The sequence below is a fragment of the Sinohyriopsis cumingii genome, chromosome 2, assembly GCF_028554795.1.
Source record: "Sinohyriopsis cumingii isolate HCF-2022 chromosome 2, ASM2855479v2, whole genome shotgun sequence".
Lineage (NCBI taxonomy): Eukaryota > Metazoa > Mollusca > Bivalvia > Unionida > Unionidae > Sinohyriopsis > Sinohyriopsis cumingii.
The window spans coordinates 119,276,152-119,294,722 of NC_142962.1; the positions used below are offsets into that span (position 1 = coordinate 119,276,152).

The following is an 18,571-nucleotide window of genomic DNA, read 5'->3' on the forward strand; positions in this document are numbered from 1 at the left end:
GAGTAGCCTTCCCCGCTTGTAGTATTGGATGGCATTAGCGATACGATGATCATTCATACAAGGGATTGGTTTATTACAAATTACGTTTCGAACCCGGATACGACTTGCCGGCTAGCACTAAGGGTAATGTCTCGCTGTATATTCCAGTATGAATGAAAAACTGAGCATCAGTGTTTTCATCGTGACAATTTGTGACGGAAACTGATCGTAAAAACAGCGTTTCTTCTACATCCTACTAGTCAGCTTAGAAGTATACACGAAGTGTATATGAATTTGTTTCTTAGGGACTGACCTATGGGGGACAAGTCTGCGATCTTTTTTGTGAGAGAAAAGTCTGAAAAAAATACACTTGCTCGATTTGAAGAATAAAAAAAAACTAACAAAATAACAACAGCATTCATCGTATTAGTTTTCAAAGTAATTACCCTGTAATAAGCAAAAACAACATGCATGATTTCAAAGAAACTTCGGTCCTTTTTCTTCACCAACACAAACCTTGCATAGTCGGCCCCTTATTATTTCATACTGTCAACTTCGTGTTATTATGTACTTCAACAGCAAGCTGTTTACTTCAGACCCAAAATGTATGGCAAATGTAAAGGCCGAGTACAATATCTGCTACAGAAAAACAAATCCACTTGTAATATTGATTATGTACAGTTGGCTACGATTACCGTGCGAGTACGTATTATGCAATTAAAGTAACGAGGCGCTAGCTGTCGAGCGAGATCAAAACCTTTCTCTGAGCCTATTATAGTCAGTTTCAAACGATAGCAATACAGTTGAACAATTAAACCGAGACCGTCAGAATACTCAACCAATTTTCTGTATCTACTGGATTACGAGTTAAAACTGTCCTTTAAATCTACTAGGATACGAGTTAAAACCGTCCTTTACGTGTAGGGTGCAAGTCACAGATCAGCTTAGCAAGCATGCAACTGTGTTTGCAAGCGTTGTACGACGATGTTGCAAATCGTAATATGATTGTGTCAAACATGGCTTATTCACCGCATATTACAGTTCGCTGTACAAGAATAAAAAAGAAACTTGACAGTGTTGAAAAAGAAATTTTCTAAGCATCAACACCTCTAGTTCATGTAGTAAAATGCCCACAAAAAAAACTTTTCGATTGTCCAAAATATTGATTTGGAACATCACGTTTTATGAACTTCTTTATCCCTCAGAGTTCAGAACGTTATTGTTTATTCCGACGACCTCTGCCTTCTTTAACGGATTTGCAGATGGACGGTTCTTTTGACCTCGATTAATATGTCATCGACGGACTTGAACTAAGACACATTGTGTGGAACTCAACTGCTTTTCCAGAATATCCGTCTCGAAATCATTTGTACCGTTTTGTATCCGGAGACACGTTACATCGTCTGTTAATCTACTAAAAGTTTAGTCGCTATTTCTTACCCGTCCGTGAAAGATTGACAACTAAATTGTGAAAAATTGTAGCCACTTGGAATATAGCCGATTAGCCAATTTTCTTTCCTACGTGGGGTATCTCTCGCATGCATTCGTTCAGCTTACACGTTCTCAATGTGATTACCGACATCGTGCAAAACGTTCAGTGATTTACTGATTTCTTCCGCCTTGGCTAAAATGTGCGCGATTAGAATTTTGAACGTAGCTTTTTAAAAAAATTCAGTCATATCGCTACGATGTCTGCAGTGTGGCAGTTTAAAGTGATGTCTAACACTAAGCATCATGCCACAGTCATGTAGCATAATGTCCCATTATCCTGACACCAGGACGACCAGTCCCAACACTAGCCTCTTAATGCTGAGCGCATAGCGAGAGAGCTGTTAATGCCATTTTTCTAAGTCTTTGGTACGACTCGGCCGGGGTTCTAACCAACGACCTCTCGCTTCAATTTGCCAAAGGAAAAATTCATGGAAATAGCTATGGAGAACATCGTAAACATGAAACTTGTGTGCGCTTGCACGTGTCAACATTTGATGTGGCACATTTAATGCCTACGATAGCACTGCTGGCGTCATCAACATCAACATGAGGATGTAACGGTAAAATACATTTTTCATGACGAAACGTCATTCGCCACTTCGCTCGATAGAAATTATAATTTCCCGCAATTGGGTGACATGACATAGTGGAGAAAACTAGGGTTAAATCGCCTGCAAGTTATTCATACACAACAAACCCGAAATAAACCGCACCTAATAGTGGTGAAATATATTAAGGGGTATATAGAAAAATGTAAAAGTTGTTATTTTTGAGTGTATTATTCTTACGTTTTTAATCCGTCGTTTAAACGGGTGCTCTACATTACGTCAAGTAGAACTGCGCATACGACAGTGAAACTGTTCTCCACCACTTGAATAGTGGCTACAAGGTAGAAAATACTGGCTGCAAGAGAGAATTTAGTTTTTAAAGTTTGCCGTTTCGTGTGCGCGTTTGCACAATAATTAAACAGCAGTCAATGGCATTTTTTTTAATGCACCGAGTCTGACAGAGAGCTATTCGTCTAGCCGTCATATACATACTTTGCTGTGAACCATACATCGACACATACAGTAACATGTTAAATAATAACGAGGTCCACATCTTGATTTAGGACCATGGAGGCAGTCGCAGTCGACGATAGAGTGGTTGTGTACGTCTAGATTACGAAATTGTTTACACTGTTGGGAAAGAGTGCAGGTCAACACTGGTTGTATAAAAAAAGAATAAAAGTTTCCCAGTAGCACACCGTTTTTGTTCTAATTTCAAAGTACATAATTATTTCAAGTCAAGCCAATCAAGTATCAAGATCTAAATTCAGTGCATTCATAAATTGAAGTTAAGTATGCAGTGTAATAGTTGTGTACTGAAAGGTTACGTATCGATGAAATGCACAGAACGAACGCATTTGACAACCAATTTTTAGGTGGACCGGAGCATTTTTGAATTTTAAAAGATATTACGAACAGCTTGAAAAAACAATCTTGTCCTGATAAAAAGAAACTCAATACATCCATTATATGATTTGAATTTTTTTTTATATATCAGTGAAAGAAAATTACCAGGCTCGAATGACCTCTTCTCCTCGGCCTATTCGCGTAGCATTAATCCAGCAAGAGCAATGTAGGTTGTACAAAACTAGTTTCCGATTTAGAAAACAAAAATTTTTTTTAATTCAAAACGCTGATGCTTTCGAGATGTTATAAATTATACCATAAATAATTGTTGGAGTCGTACATCTGCAAGAACTAAGCGCATCATTAAATGCAGTGTGGTCCGCTGGGGAGGAACTAAGGAGCATAAATTAAAATAAAGTTCCGCTTTTATGAACTTTTTACTTCAGTAACATAACAAAACTTTCGAGAAATGCCAGACAACAAAGTACTTTAGTGGTTTACAAGGTATCACACCTACAACTACCCACAATAACCCAAGCCAATGTAGTGCAACAAGCCATTAAGCAACCACTATGTACAAGCCAGCCACGCCAAAAGCGTTACAACGTAGGTAACAGGTAGCTGTGTATACTGCTATCAGAGAGGCGTACTGTAAAACCTCTGCTGTACAAGACGTGTAAATTTCCTTACCCAAATCAGTATTGATCTAATTTAATTACGCGCCTTAAAATATTAAATTTATCCACACAAATTAAAAATGTAAGTTTGACCAGTCCATACACAATATCCAAGAACACGTCGGTCTAGTTACTGTAGGTTGAGATATAACAGTTCATTTCTAAACTGTACAACATACCACATGTTACTAAATACGGTGGACGATTATTGACAAATGTAAGACAACACAAGAGAGAATGTCGTAGATTTTAGAAAACAATTTTAATTGAAGTTTTTGTATCCCTACCAGGACAATATTTTTTTGCATAAATAAAATGAAAATGATTATTCACAATGCAACAAACAACGATTCATGGAAAATATAAAAAAGGTGTTCCCTTATCTTTGGTGATGTAATAATTTAACAAAACTATAGGACTTTAACATTGCATATCATGTTCAATGAGCAGATTACATGTCAAATGCTTAGAGGTTAATAATAAATAATCAGTAATTTGCCATAATTTATTTGAATAAAAAAAGAAATGTGAAATGGGAGAAAAGAAATATTCCATATAAAGTTGTAAGACAATGTTACAAAATAGCACATAATTAAACCACACCTGGTTTTTTCCCAAACAGAATCTTGAACCAACATGAAAATGTAAACTTGCAGTGACAAAAATAGGCGCTTTTCCTGCAATAATCCAATAATTAGAAAGCTTAAAAAAACGGCATGTTTATCCACAGAATTCGATGGTAAAAAGTTGATGAACAAACGAGACTGTCCAGATGTCTCCCAGAGAGAACGAATAAACTTTTTTTTTGTAAATCCACTGTGTAGTAAATACTTCTACCTGAAGTCGTCAGTCTTTCAATAAATAATGGGAATGAACAAAATTTACAGGTGGTGTACATAAATAACTTTTATATAAAATTAGAAAAATATTACAAGTTTTAACAGCAATTAACATATTCACAGTAATCCAATTTTGTCATTAAAATCGGTCCGTTGTGAAGGCAATTTGTGGTCCCACAAGTCACAAGTTTTGTGATGTAATGCTGTCAAATTTTAGCACAGCAGTTGCTGTTCTTCTCTTGCAATGTGATTGAATACGGGTAAGCGGAAATTCTTACTGACTTCCATAGGAGATCCACAAGTCGAATAATTGTTGCTGCTGCTATTGGAACACGTGCTCTCCCCCGAGACACTGTCGGGAGAGGAAAGAGGAGCCAATGCATTGGAACAATCCCACTCTCCGAACACCTGGTGGTGGTTGTTGCGGTTGTTGTTAATGTTTTTCTGATTCAAGTTCAGCAAAGCATCGAATTGTTCGGTTAATGTAGCTAAATCCGCTTGCGTAAGCTGTGTTTTAATGTTAAGCGGATTCATGGAATTGTACTCTGGAAAACTGAACACTGGACTTGCTGGATTAACACTGGTGGCCGTCGTGTTGCTCAGCTGAGGGGTGAACGGCGGTAGGCTGTTCATAGGGTTTAATTCTTCAAAAAATACTGGACTAAGCGAAGGGCTGCCACTCCCCACGCTAGACGGGGGTGAGGACTCGGCCGTAGATCCCAGAGAACCATCGAAACTGGAATTGAAGTTGATTGTGGTCGGTCGTTGGGGCGCTGGTGGAGGAGACTGACTAAAGGCAGTCGTTGTAGAGGCCTGTTGAACTCTCTGGGCCTGTTGGTTGGTCGCAACAAGTTGATTTATTTTTCGCAGATCCTCGTTGTGAATAAAATTGCACCTTGGTCCGTACGGACATAGTCCACGTGTATGAAATGTGCGACAGAGCTCTGTTTTGTACTTTGGGTGTCGTGCTAGAGTTCTCAATTCGTGCATTCCGTGAGCAAATTGGCACTTGTCTGCATATTTACAAAATCCATTTTCTTCGAAGGGTCGACACAATTCCGTTTTGTATCTGCTGGAATTTATATTGGAATTTCTCTGATTGTTGTTAGCATTGCTGTTGTTGTTGGACAACTTTTCACAAGGCTCACTATAACTTCTGTCCAATTTCTTATGTTCCCTGGGCGAAGTCTGATCGCTTGAATCGGAGATCACAGAATGTTTATTCCCTGAAACTGGAGTAAAGGCAGTTATATTCCTAGTCCGGTTGTCCAATGGAGCGCTAATTGTATTTCTCCTTTCCACTGACTGCTTCATTTGGTTATTCTTGAAATTCTGAAGATGAAAAGAAAACCTTTAGAGATGTATACATTTTGAGCTACACATGCGATCATCAATCAAATATAACCCCACAATATCTACAGAATCTTAACACGTTTGTAACGTTTTCCAGATTAAATACATTACGATCTTTCATTATTCACTTCTAAAATTGAAATGTATGGCCCATCTCTATCTAATGCCAACAAACCCTTGGTAAATGTGTAACGTTTTTAAGATTAAAAACAGAATGAACTTCGACAACTGGAACGTGTGGCCCACAAATACACTACTTACTTTTATCAATGCAACGTTTGGTCCAAAAATACGTTTCGATCGATATTTAAAGGCAAATATTCGTGATTTATAATATACAAATCTGCGTTTTTACGATCGCCAGCTTGCATGAAATATATTAAATCTATCCTCCGCTATGACCAGATACGAAACACCAATACGCGAATAAACACATTAACGTTGCATGAATAACTGGAGCGATAGACCACAGCCTACATGGCAGGCACCGCGCGATTTCGATTCAAGAAGTTACATTAAACTATAATTTTCCGAGTACATACCTGCTGTAGCACATCCCTGACATCAATGAATTGAGACACAGGTGGAACTACAGCCATCCTGAAATTTTCAAAGTCCCTCCTCGAACAAATAATACTGTTTAAGAGATCTACTAGTATATACGTTTCCCTATCCTACTCTAATCACGCTTGCGTATGTCTACCGCCAGTTGCCTCGTGGTTCAATATATACGCAGTGGGCGGGGCTTAAAGTTGTTTACCAGAAGAAAGCCAGCGCCGAGATGGGCCAAGAAACTATCACGGTGCTGTCAATCAACCCTATGCTCGCGCAGGGAATCACCAAGCACTCTGATTGGTTGATTGTCAAACTGTGTTACTCATTCTGAAACGGCTGTAGATGTTTGGGTGAAACTTCAGTACATGTACGTTATACATATGTGCAATTTTAATACAAAACTTGGATATTTTCCTCGGAAAAATGGAATTGGATTAAATGTTTCGTGTACGGTCAACCAAAATGTGCACACAACTTAAGTAAGTTTCGCCTCTAGAGACGTGGAAGTATTAAAACGGTAGAAAGAGCCGCTTTCAATAATACAGTGGCCTTGAAAATGTTGTTGACATCTCTGATGACGTCGAGCCTGTTACAGTAGTTCTAGTCTGCGTTCTGAGTTTCGAATATAGTGGGAATACTTTCGATGTTGATTGCGATCGGTTTTGCACAAATTTAGATTTATATTTTGAGTTTGATATGGATACAGATTTGATTACTATCAAATTAAAGTGGTAAGACCAACATCTCTATTGAATGTGTGTATTTACTATTAACGGTAAATCGGGTCAATTTATGCAAGACACTCTTGCGGTTGGGAAAACACGTGATAGCATTTTCCCGCGTTTAGTTCGGTTTCCCGCCAGATTCTGTAGTATCTGGGCGACATCCACCAAATTTGGAGACTAACCGAAATTCCAATTCTGCTCATTCTTTCTCTCTCGCTCTCTCTCTCTCTCTCTCACACACACACACACACACCTATTGCTACTATCATAAAGTTTTATTCACATTTCTCTATTTATACATCAGTTTTGATTTTGAAAGTTGTAAAATGTTAACTTAGCATGTGTATAATTTTTTTAATTTATATTTTACCATTTTTTGTTGAAAAAAGTGACTATTCTGATAGTGATTAATTGGTTCTTCACCACTCCTTTTAAACTAAAGAGGGTCCAGAAAGTGTGGAATAAATGTTGTGTTGATTTCTAAATACTTGCCACGAATATAACTGATAGAACAGATAGGTTCAATCCAAGGAATGCGAGTTCTCTATGACGTGACGCATGTCAAATAAAAGTCGCATTGACCTCTGCAGATAAGCCGAGGTCAATTAACCCACAGCCGCAAAAGTTAGACGAACAAAGTTCTCTTGACGATAACTTATCGCCCAGACAGTGGCTGGCCTCGTTAGCGGAGCTCTCTCGTTTATATCCACTATTGTTTCGATTAATTGTAATATATATGGCTTGGGGTTTGCTTACAGTATCTCAAAACGCAGTTTGGAAAGTTTTCTCATAAACATTGTTTAGTTATAAAGTACGAGTCTTGACTGATGCAATCAAATTGCACACCTTATGCACTGTAGGCTGAAATGATGGAAGTAACGACGAACTAATGCAGAACATACAGTGCAAGGGTACCATGTCAAAAGATACTATGTCACTGCATACATTTCATCACATGTAATTTATTTTGTCATTCATATTGTACAATTTTTTTATCATAAACGATTTTGATGATGAAAACTTCGTTCATGGACTTATCAACAAGAGAGAACATAAATACATTTTTCGCTTAAATTGTGGAAGGTGACTTATTTTTATAGAACTAGGTGAAACACCCTTTAACTTGAAGGAGTTTTTAATCAGCTGCTTTGCGTGTCAAGCAGTATGGTTTCTTTTGACAAATACACTAATACGCCACGTGACATGCAATAGAACTAGGAGCCAATCAACCATTGAATAGACCTGATTTCGTCATTGCATGGGGCAAGCGTGACTAAAACTCGGCTGACAACATTTACACTAACCAGTCACTTAAAAAGCCCTGAATGGGAAGAAGTGCCCACGGGTTTAATGGCTGTAATCACAAGGAAAGTTTACGTCACTACTCAACAAATATTTGATTACTTACCTGTAGATGTCGGTATGATGATATACGTAATGTGGTTATTTTTCTAGGTCGCTTTCTGCGTGCTGGTCGCGGCGATTACTTTGTTACAAAAATACACTAACTTTCGATTGATGATTTTTTTTTTTAAAGAAGATTGTCAGATTATAGGCTAATGAGTCTAGTACAAGAAAATAAAAACGACTACAAACTGCAGTAAATAAAAACTGGACTTGGAAAATGTTGCCGAACTACGTCCCGTTCTCAGCTTTAGCTTTTCAAATTTTATACCAGTATGTAATTTAATATGGACGAGAAAATGGCTATGTGATATTATTTATTTGAAACTGACACATATCTGGATACTTTTTACTGTAATTTCCTTTTTTTAAAAAAAAAAATGAAATAATAATAAAGATAAATGCCAAAACCCAAAACAGAATTACGTGCATTATAAAGGGATTAAACATCAATTCCCAGAAAGGTAAGCTTGTTCTTCAGAGAAATCGTAATCCATGATCCCGCTTATCTCTACTCTCATTGTCATTGCTACACATGATAACATCAAATTGTTCGAAATTCATTAAATGAAGGGAGAAAATTGCTTTATATCGTAATTTCTCTTGTCTCGGTAATAAAGAAAACCAGTCAGTGATACCACAGCAGCTGTTGTACATTTGATATAAAAAAATATAGGACAATGCGACAAGTTCCGTTTTGAAGAGATGTAACTACTCCACTATCTGGATTTCTTGTGGAGGGAGCCTGGGAAAAGGGCGTCCATGTGACACCGAACGTGCTCAGAGATGTTTCAGTTGCCCTCACACGATGAAACCACTCTGCGGTAAACATCATTTATAATGTGTTATGATTCTTGTTCCCGGCCTTTTGCTTTGTATTTTTTTTTTTCTTCTTAAACAACTGGGAACACCAGCATATGGTGTAGGGGAGGTAACTCTCGCAACATTCTTCATAGATTCTTCACATGCACATAGCAATGTTTTTTTCTCATTATTATCATGCTTACAAAAAAGTCAATATTTTTTCATCGTTTAGGTGACAACACTAAGAACAAGTAACTTGGCCGCTAGCAATGCGTATGGTTTAACATGAATGGTAAAAGTAGCAGTTTCAGTAATAAAAAGTTGTTTGGGGTTTACCGCCATTTTTCAAGGCGCGATAGACTTTTCATGTCGGTCAGTATAATTGGTTAAGAAAGAGCCCCGATATAGATTGAGAACAATAAAACTTTAATTAAAAAAGAAGATGGCGATTGGCGATGACAATGGCAATAGTAATGAAAATATTACGCAGACGATGACAGCTACAATATTAACTAATTTGTGATATACATAGTAAGTTGTGGAAAGCTATTTCAAAGATTATCCGCCAATACCCTTAGTTGTCGAAAAGACACAGTATAAGTTCATATAAAATCTGAGTTAGCTAACTGATAATGAACTTGGACAACAACAAAAAAAATTCTGAGTTTATAAATTGCTGCATTTTTGTGTGTACACACACACACACACACACACACACACATATATATATATATATATATATATATATATATATATATATATATATATATATATCGATCGGTCATTGCATATGATCCAAACTGCTATTACACAATTAAATTTCCTACCCTTAATAAAGCCGTGACATTTATTTTCTGACACGACTCCGCCAGAACTAAGGTCTGGATTTTATTGATTGATTGCTATCACTCCATACTGGTCTCAAGTGGCCCTTAATATGGACCCCTACTGGAAAACAATAAGGGCCTAACGAGGCTATGGATAATTATCGCTTCCCTGCTATGAGTAAGTAAAACATAGGAATTATAATGTAGGACTAGTGCAAAAATTCCTTAGTTCATGCTGTTTGGAGTTAAGTCAAAGCTTGACCGCCTTAATACCAGTATTCATGCCGGATAAAACCATTACCGAAACAACAGTTCGACAGTTCATCAGAGGTTAATTTCGTCTTGTTGACATTTTCTTTTGTCAGCAATACGACAAGCTCCAAAGCCTGTTTGCATTAGAATGTAAGGTGTTAACAAATGTATTAAACAATGGGTCAAGAAGGAGACGAAAATAAAAAAGAGGGAAGAAATTAGAAAAATTGCAACGAAATCAGTTTCGATAAAGACATTTTGCTTAAAAATTAACATATTTATCATTCATAGTGATAATGGAAGAAAATATTTCGTATGACCACTGCAGTATTAATCATTATTAATGTCAAGTATTTTTACAATACGATGCGTAATAATTGTTTATCTTTCTTAATCTGAAATTGCTTGCTTAAATGCTTGCAAAAAGAAAAGAAAACAAACCCATATAATGCATGTGCTTGTTCATTTGTCTTTGATGGAAATCAAGAAACACTTAAAAGCCATAAAAGTCTGTTTTTGTACGAGAAGTTTCTTAAGTGCACTTACTTAAATACATGTATCACGCTTGGTAGAAATGAACACATGCCACATATACTAAATTACATGTATCACGCTTGGTAGAAATGAACACATACCACTTATACTAAATTATATGTATCACGCTTGGTAGAAATGAACACATACCACTTATACTAAATTACATGTATCACGCTTGGTAGAAATGAACACATACCACTTATACTAAATTACATGTATCACGCGTGGTAGAAATGAAGACATACCACTTATACTAAATTACATGTATCACGCTTGGTAGAAATGAAGACATGCCACTTATACTAAATTACATGTATCACGCTTGGTAGAAATGAAGACATGCCACTTATACTAAATTACATGTATCACGCTTGGTAGAAATGAAGACATGCCACTTATACTAAATTACATGCATCACGCTTGGTAGAAATGAACACATACCACTTATACTAAATTATATGCATCACGCTTGGTAGAAATGAACACATACCACCAGCCATACCATGTTCATATAAGCAACATTAATTTAAACTAGGGAAAAATAGACTTAAACAGAAACATAATAACATGGGGGAAATACTATAAACCAGTAACCCTGCATGAATTAGCATCTTCTTCAGCTTGAGTTTAGATACACTGTTAATGCTAAAAACCTATTGAAGTCCTAGTTAAATCTATTACATATACTGTGTTTGGTTTGAGTTCTGTTTAACGGCGCCAACAGAGAGAGAGAGAGAGAGAGAGAGAGAGAGAGAGAGAGAGAAACGGTGGAGGTGGTAGAGTAACACAATGGCCACAGCATGTTACTTAATGACAAGTGTCAGAACTGATGTCTGCATTGTATGGCAAATCTCCTATCGCGGATAACGGCGCTATACAAGTGGTTCTGGCACCCTTGTATCACTCTTACAGGACTGTATCCCCCATTTGATTTATTTTAACAACGCTAAAAGAATTAAAGCTAAAATTTCAAAGATAATTCACGGAATGAGGAAAAGCAAGTATATTAGATAGTAACACGCGGGTATACGTAAGAAAACAGATTAATGGCTGAAATGAAACATAAAGAAGGAACGTACTCGAATGTTTTGGGTTTTTTTAATACCAGGTGTGGAGTTATTTATTTATTTTTTGACAGCCTTTTATCATGGTTGTTGTCGCATATTTAAACATCAGTGTCACTTATCAGTATGATTACAAACCAACAAAGTAAATGCAAAAAAAACAACAACATCGATTTCATTGATTAACTAAAACATATGAACAAAATTAGTTCATCAAACATTTCAAAGCATACAAATTTAAATATAACGTTTATTTCTTGGATCATGTTAATTTTGGAATGATAATCATTGCATATAACCATCCAACTTAAACATACGTGTAAGTAATATCCAAAATAAATGAACATTTGTCGTACCAGGAGACAGTTTAAACCAGCGGTTGATAGTTTCAGAATTTTTTTAATTAAAATAATGAAAATAATAAAGACTAACTGAATGGAGCAAAACTTATAAATGAGATAAGAGAGGGAGATTTGTACACTCCTGTCGTACGCACTGAGGTAAACAAATACCATGATACTATCTTTTCTTTTTGCAGGAAAGAAATAAATGAGGCAAAAAAGAAGAAATAACAAACAGAAAAAATAAGCAAATAAAGAACTCACATTGGTACACTCTCCCCAGAGATAAGAAAAGGGTCCGCCTAATTAGATCTTTGATCGGTCGATTGATTGCTGTTTCATCAAAACCTTTCTAATCGACGCAATTACACAGAATGTGAACAAAAACGAACTGCTTTAAACGTCACTGTAAAGAGATAAGGGAAGTATGCACTATGTTAATTCAGTCAAAACTGAGTTGTTAATATTTCATGTAGCATTAGGCAAATGGGTTTAATGTATATATATAAAATCTTGTATTGAATTAAAAAAAAATCCCCAGTGTTTAAATTCCTCAAAGTTTCGTGCAATTAATTTTTTAAAGCATTGATGAACGTAACCTATTGCTGGCGCTACGTGGTCACTTTTGTGCTAAGGTGCCGTAAGACACTTCTGCGTACGTAATATTACGCAAAGGGCTGCTTGTTTTTGCAGGTTTGGAGTCCATAACGTGAAGTAAAATACTTAGTTTATTTTCTTCTTCAAAATGACACATTAGCTTGTGCAATGGCATTACTTTGAATGAACTACACACATACAATTCCTACGAGTTCATATGGGAGATTTTGAGGGTGAATGCAACATTACGGTCTTTTAAAGTAATATTCATTGTTCAAAAATACGTCTGTTATACAATATATCTGTCCACAACATTTCCTTAATAACCTGTTATAAACTTTGCAAACTCTTACAAATCTATATTTTTTATTTTTAAAAAAATTAGCTTTAGTTTCAAAATATATCAAACACAGCTAGATTTATTTAGAGAGAAGAAAATGAATAATTGTCCAAATTTATGAAATAAATATAACGCAAAAAAAAAAGCACATACATCTCAAATTTAATGGAAAATACTGAAATGCTCATCTTTCGTTTAAATATTCGAGTTAGGTGTCGAGTCGCACCCACATATATATCGAGTCGGACAGACTGACTAACAGACTGACAGATTGTTTTGACCATTCTCCTGATCACCTCACCTCAATTTCTGCCGGGTGGTCCAAGGGAGACAACGTTTGCCTACATGTTTACCTGTACTCCGGTTTTACCTGGCACAGGTAACAAGACTGGTGGCGTCAGAAAGTTACCTGACCCAATGCATTTGCCTTCGCGAAATTTTAAAACTTGGAACAACTAACAATTACTCATTACAGAAGGAAAAACAAAATAAGACATCCTAATATGTTGAAATAGGGTAATATAATAAATCGCTCAATTTATCAATAACATCTACACATTTTTCTGATATTCTCGGTCTTACGTAAGTAGTCCAATGACATAGCACACCTGTATTTTAGGCAGTATAATGGTTAAAACAAAACGAAGAAAAATTAAATAATTACACAATACATTACAAATATCACTCTAGTTAATATATTTACTTTCATTCAAAAATTATCATCTATAAATTGATGATTGTAAGATTCTAATTCACCGTTTAAATAGCAATCTAAACAAGCTGTATGCTGTAGAACCCAAATTACAGCCATAAATTATACACCAACATAAAAGGAATTAAACGTTCTTTTAATAGTATATAAGATAAACAAGGCCTTAGTTAATAGCCAGTATAACCAGTGTGGAAAACCTGGGAAATTCTTTTTCTTAAAAAAATCTAAGCCTTTGCAAATACGAAACTGCAGAGTGGCACTAATGAGACTGGTTCGAATCCTACCATTTAACCAATCTGATTAAAATGAGATCTCCACTGATGTACATGGGATTGTGGAGATCTGAATTTAACCAGACTGGCCATTTTATTGGCCTGGATCAGCTGCTGGAGAGTGCGTCCTTGGTTACGGCACCTTACTTTAGCACTGTATATATAGCCTTCCTGTGTTCATGTTCCTCAGAACACCAAACAGCGATCAGATATAGACTTGACTAGAAAGAGATATTTTCAGCAAGGAATCCTTGATTATTGAGGTAATCAATGCAACTGGCCGAGGACGTCGTTCTCGGTGTAGAATAGCGTTCGTGTGAAATTTTTGACAGGTTTTCTCCACTGGAAAGCATTCTATCATCAAAATGGTTACACCCAAAGTAAAACTGAAATTCCTGACATGGCTGAAGAGTGAAACGTCTGTAGATAAGCAGGCTGCCACCATTGGAATCACATGATATAGACTGTTTAAATAAAACTGCTTTCTCGGATGCCAAAAAATAAGAACGCATCCAACTGTTGTCAGTATCTCACACCATATAACTTTCCTCACACCATATTAAAATTTACCTCACACCATATTAAAATTTTAACTTTAAATGCCGTCTTATATGGTGATACAGCGCTTCAATATGAAGTAATAATTCGTATATTTAATGCCGTTCATAATTTTATTTAAATGTCAAAACATTTACTTCAGAGCGCCTGTTCAGGCCCGGCCCTAGGACAAGGCGAACGAGTCAACCGCCTTGGGCCCGCGCTTTCAGGCAATGCAGTTTTTTTGCTTGGGGACCCGCGCTCATCGCTTGCTGCAATTTTTTTGCTTGGGGACCCGCGCTCATCGTTTGCTGCCTTGGGTCCCGCACATACTAGGGCTGGGCCTGCGCCTATTATTAACACGCTTAAAAGTAAACAACAATTTTCCTCCTTTTTCCCAGATGATTCACCATGCAACGACTCGCTCTAGAAGGAAGTACTGTTCACTTTTACTGTTTTCTTCCTGTCTTTTATTTTTTTCCTTCCCATTCTTTCCTCGTTATCTTCTCTACTGCCGACCCAATGTTGCTGCATACATTTCAATTGATATTTTCTCATGTTCACTTTTTTCAATTCCTTACCCTCGTTATTAACTTACTCAGTCATTGTACATCTTGCTTTATATACCTCATCTAAATGTATTTCCTTTCAATATTTAATCATTCAAATCTACATTTCATTAAAACACAGCATCGTCCACCATATATTCGTATATTTACATATACAGTATTTCCAACTTTTATATTGTCCAAATTGTGGTTCCCAACCTTTTCAAGGATGAAGACCCTTTCTTAACTTCCAAAAAATGTCACAGACTTCACTTGCTAATAGTTGTATGTTTAGGCTCCGTTAATTAAAAAAATACATAATGACAACAAAAAAAAATTGTTATGAACTCAGTGACCTTCGTAAATAAATTCACATTTTATTCATCACAACAACAAATACGTACATTAGAAAAATAGCAGATATATGAGAGACATTATTTAATTAGTCGAGGACCCATTGGGGCAACCCGTGCGACCCATACCAATCCCCCCTGGGGGTGTATGTAACCTATAGGTTGGGAACCACAAGTGTAAAAAAGACGTCTGGAAGCCTCAACGTAACCTTATGGCATATGAAATTCGTTATTTCCGTTGATTCTGAAGAAAACAAAACATAATGTAATTTTGGTGTATATGTAACCAATAAATTTATAATAAATCTCGACATTTTTTATTTATTTTACAGGACACGTCTAGTTTTCAGGACACATTTACAATATACTCGACAGTCATATGCCAATCGCTATGAAAGTTTGTTTAAATAAAGCTAGTTTTAACGAAATAGTAATGCCAATAAGTTGGGGGGGGGGGAACATTCGTTGATTTTTTTAAAATTTACCAATTGTAGTACAGAGATAAATACATTTATATTAATTGTGCATTGTTTATTAAATGAATACTGATATATATTTGTAAAATAAAAATACGATAGAGACCGAAAAGTGCCACGAATAAAGATCCTATCGCAACATAGTCCTATCCAGAAAGAACTACACGTAGTCCAGTCCACACAAGAACTACACAAATTCCCATCCACACAAGGACTACACGTAGGCCATTGAACACAAGGACTACACGTAGCCCCTGTACGGACAAGGATTTCACGTGCTCCAGTCTATGGAAGAACTACACGTAGTCCTATCCAGACAATGACTACACGTAGTCCAATCCACACACGGAATACACTTAGTCACTATCCAGACAAGGTCTGCACATAGTCCCTATCCAGACAAGGACTACATGTAGTCCAATACACAGAAGGTTACAATTAGTTCCTATCCGGAGAAGGACTATACGTAGTTCCTAAGCAAACAAGGACTACACTTTGTACAATCCACGCAAGTTCATGCTTTTTAGAACAGAGGACAAATTACTTGATTTTAAGTTTTATTACTGAAAAGTAGTTGACAAGTACGTCGGCAAATGTCTGGTATAATAATAAGAGTTGGTTTTGGGGTTGGGGTGGTTTGGGTGGATTTTAAAAACAAAAAGAAAAGAAAGAAAGAAAAAGCACCCTTACATATATCAGGCGGTATGCTTGATTCTATTGACCATCGCCAGATCCATTTTTATCTTTCATTTAAATCTGAAATGGGAGAGCACAGGGATAAACTCTGCAATGTTAATTCATATGCCATAGTTTTGAAAATTGAATTCATCAACTCATGCAAGCCCGTCTGTCAGTTACAATCTATCACTCTGAAAATCTAGAATATTCTGTCTAAGTCCAAGTAAATTAGGTTGCTAAATCAGATGAAATAAAGAACTTCATAGCTAGTAAATCATTGTGTCACATTACGCTGAAGGACATGTTGTCGAACCAATCTCAACACTGTAGCATGTCACTTTGCATCCGCACTATGAACATCGTTCTGGGTGCGTAACGGATACGAGATTTTTACCGAACGGATCCTTATCAGCGTCCGCTCACAGTTTCGTCCAACCATCCTTTGCGGTTATTTCTTTTAGTGTTGTGCTTAATATTTAAGGAATTCTCACTACAGTTGTCCATCTGCACGTTTTTGCTGTTATGGAGGTAGGACAGAACTCTCAACGGGTTCCCAAGGGACGAAGGCTTAGAATGCTCATGATGTCAAACGTTTCCAGGGCATATTTGAACCATCTACCTGTAAATACAACATTCCAAAGGAAACGTTTCAGTTGTTTCACACAAATTGGGCGGGGGGGGGGGGGGGCGCAGGGAGCTTGCGCCAGATTGCCACCTCCCCACAAACCGACCTTTATTTTTTTCACCTTTTTTATTACCTTAATACGTATCCTGTGCGACCAAAAGAAATTACGGAACTTTCATTTACACTGTGCAGTTTGTTTAATAAAAATGTATTGTTTCACGACGGCTTTTCATGTTTGATCTTTCTCATTTTCTAATAATTCTAGTAAGCTACGGTCAGTACTCTAACCTAGGCTGTTATTCCACGAACGCTGTACATTGTACAGAGAGAGAGAGAGAGAGAGAGAGAGAGAGAGAGAGAGATCTGACTGGCGAACGTTGAAATTGCTCAGATTTATCCTTCCGTTCTTACGGTTTTATATATGAACAATGAAAGAAAATAAATTGCCAAGAAAACAAAAATCAAAAAACAAAAAAGAAACGAAGTACGAGTGGAAAAATCAAGATTACAGTAAGAAAGAAATATTTAGTTATATAATCGACGAGGCAAAAAGATGGCTTGTGTTTGGAATATCATGATATATGCGAACAAAGCAAACAAAGCATCAAACTGCGAAAAGACAACAATAATCAACGCACACACACCCTCAAGACAACACACACTGATCTCTCTAAACCACCCCCACCCTTCAAGATAACCTTCTTTGATCTTTCTAAACCACTCCTCCATGAATCAGGTCCTGACATTATGAATACAGCAGTCCTTTTTCACTTAAACGTATGTTGGCAGTAGTGTATAATTATGAATTCCACAAAACTATCTCATTCTAATTAGAAAATGTCACTGAAAAACAAAACAAAACAATAATATATTTCCAGGCAAAGCCAACATGGATAGTTATAGGCCGATAAATCAGCCCCTCACCCGTGATGATATTGATGTTCGGTTAAGGGGAAGATATCATCTATTCATTAAATGATGCAAAAAAGTGCAGAAAATTTTATTTGCACAAAGTCGGTGGAGCTACCGTCGTTTGAAGATATTTTTTTTGGTGACATGTACATTATGTTTTCGGATCAAATCTTATGTTTGGTGACTTGAAACTCCACATAGAAAAAATAGCACAACCATCTGTCCTGTGGCCATTTTGAATTTCGCGCTAGATATGGTTGTTGTCAATTACCGGTATGT

At 36.6% G+C, this 18,571-nt stretch overlaps 1 protein-coding gene across 1 annotated transcript; it reads right to left on the bottom strand.

Annotated features, from left to right (window-relative positions):
* Positions 1–3,784: 3,784 nt before the first annotated feature.
* On the bottom strand, positions 3,785–6,448 carry LOC149805691 (uncharacterized). Its single transcript, XM_089950350.1, has 2 exons — positions 6,276–6,448; positions 3,785–5,712 (listed from the first exon to the last, which is right to left on the bottom strand). Exons 1-2 carry the CDS (start codon positions 6,330–6,332, stop codon positions 4,594–4,596), a joined length of 1,176 nt encoding a protein of 391 aa, XP_089806476.1. The 5' UTR covers positions 6,333–6,448; the 3' UTR covers positions 3,785–4,593.
* Between the last annotated feature and the right edge of the window lie 12,123 nt (positions 6,449–18,571).

What these genes read in the sequence shown, in the direction of transcription:
- LOC149805691 (XM_089950350.1), bottom strand. Translation starts at nt 6,332, where the DNA reads ATGGCTGTAGTTCCACCTGTGTCTCAATTCATTGATGTCAGGGATGTG. An exon ending in TCAGGGATGTGCTACAGCAG is followed by an intron (nt 5,713 to 6,275) that starts GTATGTACTCGG and finishes TTTCATCTTCAG; the next exon opens with AATTTCAAGAATAACCAAAT.